This window comes from Myotis brandtii, unplaced genomic scaffold (genome assembly GCF_000412655.1).
Source record: "Myotis brandtii unplaced genomic scaffold, ASM41265v1 scaffold1718, whole genome shotgun sequence".
In the NCBI taxonomy this organism is placed as follows: Eukaryota; Metazoa; Chordata; class Mammalia; order Chiroptera; family Vespertilionidae; genus Myotis; species Myotis brandtii.
The window spans coordinates 26,686-29,397 of NW_005356331.1; the positions used below are offsets into that span (position 1 = coordinate 26,686).

The 2,712-nt window shown below is 58.7% G+C and overlaps 2 protein-coding genes across 3 annotated transcripts in view; both read left to right on the forward strand.

Annotated features, from left to right (window-relative positions):
• LOC102262352 (histone H4) overlaps window positions 1-2,712 on the forward strand; it is a 135,124-nt gene that overhangs the window by 2,249 nt on the left and 130,163 nt on the right. The gene's annotated exons all lie outside the window — the stretch shown is intronic.
• LOC106725566 (E3 ubiquitin-protein ligase TRIM38-like) overlaps window positions 237-2,712 on the forward strand; it is a 6,092-nt gene continuing 3,616 nt past the window's right edge. The window contains exons 1-2 of the mRNA XM_014537075.1: window positions 237-683; window positions 2,544-2,693. Coding sequence (XP_014392561.1) covers window positions 255-683; window positions 2,544-2,693 — 579 coding nt within the window. The 5' untranslated portion in view covers window positions 237-254. The remainder of the gene's footprint in view (window positions 684-2,543; window positions 2,694-2,712) is intronic.

Sequence of the window (2,712 nt, forward strand, 5' to 3'; positions counted from 1 at the left end):
CGCCCCACCCCCAGCTGCCAGGCCCAGCCCAGCCATGTGCAAACTCTTAGGGCCCAGCCCAGCCTCTTGCAAATGCTTAGGGCCAATTCCTGGTTTCCTCCCCAAACCCAGCATCGCTCCGCCCTCAACCACAGGTAGTTTCATTTCTACTTGAACATCCTGCCCAGGACCTGGGAAGTGGCCGCTCCAGGCAACTCCCTCCTGAGAGTGCTGTGGGAGCCTCTGGGTCCGGCATTGCAGCTTTTGGCAGAGGCATGGCCTCGGCCTCCACCAGCAAGAAGATGCGGGAGGAGGCCACCTGCTCCATCTGCCTGCATCTGATGGCCGAGCCCGTGAGCATCAGCTGCGGCCACAGCTACTGCCAGGCCTGCATCCTGCGCTTCATGGGCCTGAACTCTTCTCAGCGGAGCCAGCAACACAGGGAGACTTTCTCCTGCCCCCAGTGCCGGGCTCCCTTCCGGAAAGGCAGCCTGAGGCCCATCAAGCAGCTGGGCAGCCTCATCGCCGCCCTCAGGGAGCAGGAGCAGGAGCAGGAACAGGAGCTGTCCTGCCAGGAGCACGGGGAGCGGCTGCACCTCTTCTGCGAGGACGACGGCCAGCTCATCTGCTGGCGCTGTGAGCGTGACGGGCGGCACAAGGGCCACAACACGGCGCTCGTGAAGGACGCGAGCCCCGGCTACAGGGTGAGTGACCCCTCCTGCGCCCCGAGACCCCCTTATCCAGCCCAGTGACCCCTCCTGCACCCCGAGACCCCCCTTATCCAGCCCAGTGTCCCCTCCTGCACCCCGAGACCCCCCTCATCCAGCCCAGTGCCCCCTCGGGTGCCAATACCCCCATCATCCAGCCCGGAGGCCAAGGTTGGGACCCTGAATTCTAGCTTTCCTCGTGTGGTTCTTTCTTCCAGCAGGAGGTAGGGTGGGGGAGGAAGAGAGGGGCAGGAAGGTTTAGGTGGGTCCTCCCTGTCAAGTCCTGCCTGTCCAGCCCCACCTTCCCCGGACGGTCAAACTCATCCAGGTCCCGGCTGCGTGATGAACTGGTCCCAGCTCCAGTGTGCCTTGCGCTCCAACCCACACATGCGTGGTGTTTTGTTTTGTTTGATAATCCTACCTGACGATATTTTCCATTGATTTTTAGAGAGAATGGAAGGAAGGGGGATAGAGAAAGAGAAACATTGATCTGAGAGAGACATTTATTGGTTGCCTCCTGCAGGCGCCGCGACCAGGGCCCGGAAACGGCAGCCGAGGTTCATGCCTTTGACTGGTATGTTACCGGGATGAGGCTTTAGCCACTGAGCCCGACCAGCCAGGGCCGCACCTGCACGTTTTGTCGCCTCTCGGGTGCATGTGATGAGACGGCGCCGTGTGCAGGGGCGCGTGGGGGGGTGAAAGCACAGGGACCAGGAGCCACCTCGTGGGCGGCCTGCCGTCCAGTAGGGAAGACGCACCAGTGGAAGGACTGCCCGGCCTCCATGGCCTGGAGGGTGGGAAGGGGGACCCGGGTGCGGGTGGTCTCGGGGATCCCTCCCAGAAGTGAGTCCTGAAGGAGCCTAAACACTAACCATGTGGCCCGGCCAGCGTGGCTCAGTGGTTGAGCATTGACCTAGGAGCCAGGAGATCCCCATTGGATTCTTGGTCGGGGCACACGTCCAGGTTGTGGCTCGCTCCATAGTAGGGGGTGATCAGGAAGGAGCAGATCCATGATTCTCTCTCATCAATGATGTTTCTCTCTCTCTCTCTCTCTCCCTCTCTGAAAATAATAACAATATATGCATTGGGGGTGGGGTTTCCTTCAGCTCAGCCTGCATCCTCTCCAATCTGGGAACCCTTGAGGGATGCCCGACTGCCCCAGGGATGGGGCCTAAACGGGCAGTCAGGCATTCCTCTCACAATCCAGGACTGCTGGCTCCCAACCACTCGCCTGCCTGCTGGCCTGATCACCCCCTTACCACTTCTCTGCCAGCCAGATTGACACCTAAGTGTTCCCAGGCAGGCCTGGTTGCCCCCAATTGCCCTCCCCTGCAGTCCATCTAGTGTGTTGGAGGAATGGTCAATTTTCATACTGGTCACGACCAATTTGCATATCAAGGCTAATTAGCATATCATCTCTTATTATTGTGTTGGGGTGATGGTCAATTTGCATACTCGTTGTGACTAGTTAGCATATTAGGTCAAAACTAATTAGCATATCCAGTCATGACTATGGCATTGTGACCAATTTGCATATTACCCTTTTATTAGTATAGATTTTTAAAAATGAAAAAATATTAACGGTATGTAGGAGTGCTGAGAAAAGAGAGGGCTCTCCTGTGAGAGGGCCCACAGCAAACGCACAGCCAGGGGGTGGGGGCGTGTGGGGAAAGGCAGGTGTCGCCGAGCCTTCCATCAGCTCAGTCTAGGTCCCCGAACAGGCTGTCCTGGCCATTAGCCGAGAGGAGGGTGAGGGTGACAGGGACAGAGAGAGCCCCGGGCACTGCATCCAGGTTCTTCCCGGCAGAGGGAGAAGGGAGATGTGGTCAGCAAGGGTCACTCCATTTCTTCCTCCAGAAAAAGCTCCAGGAAGCTGTGAGGAAACTGAGGCAGCTGGAAGAGGAATGCACGAACCAGAAAGCTTTCACGGCGAAGCAGATCGCCCAGTGGAAGGTGAGAATGGGGGGCTCTCGCCTTGGCCGCTGGAGGGCACCCCCCTGGGCTCAGGTGCAGTCCCCACCCAGTC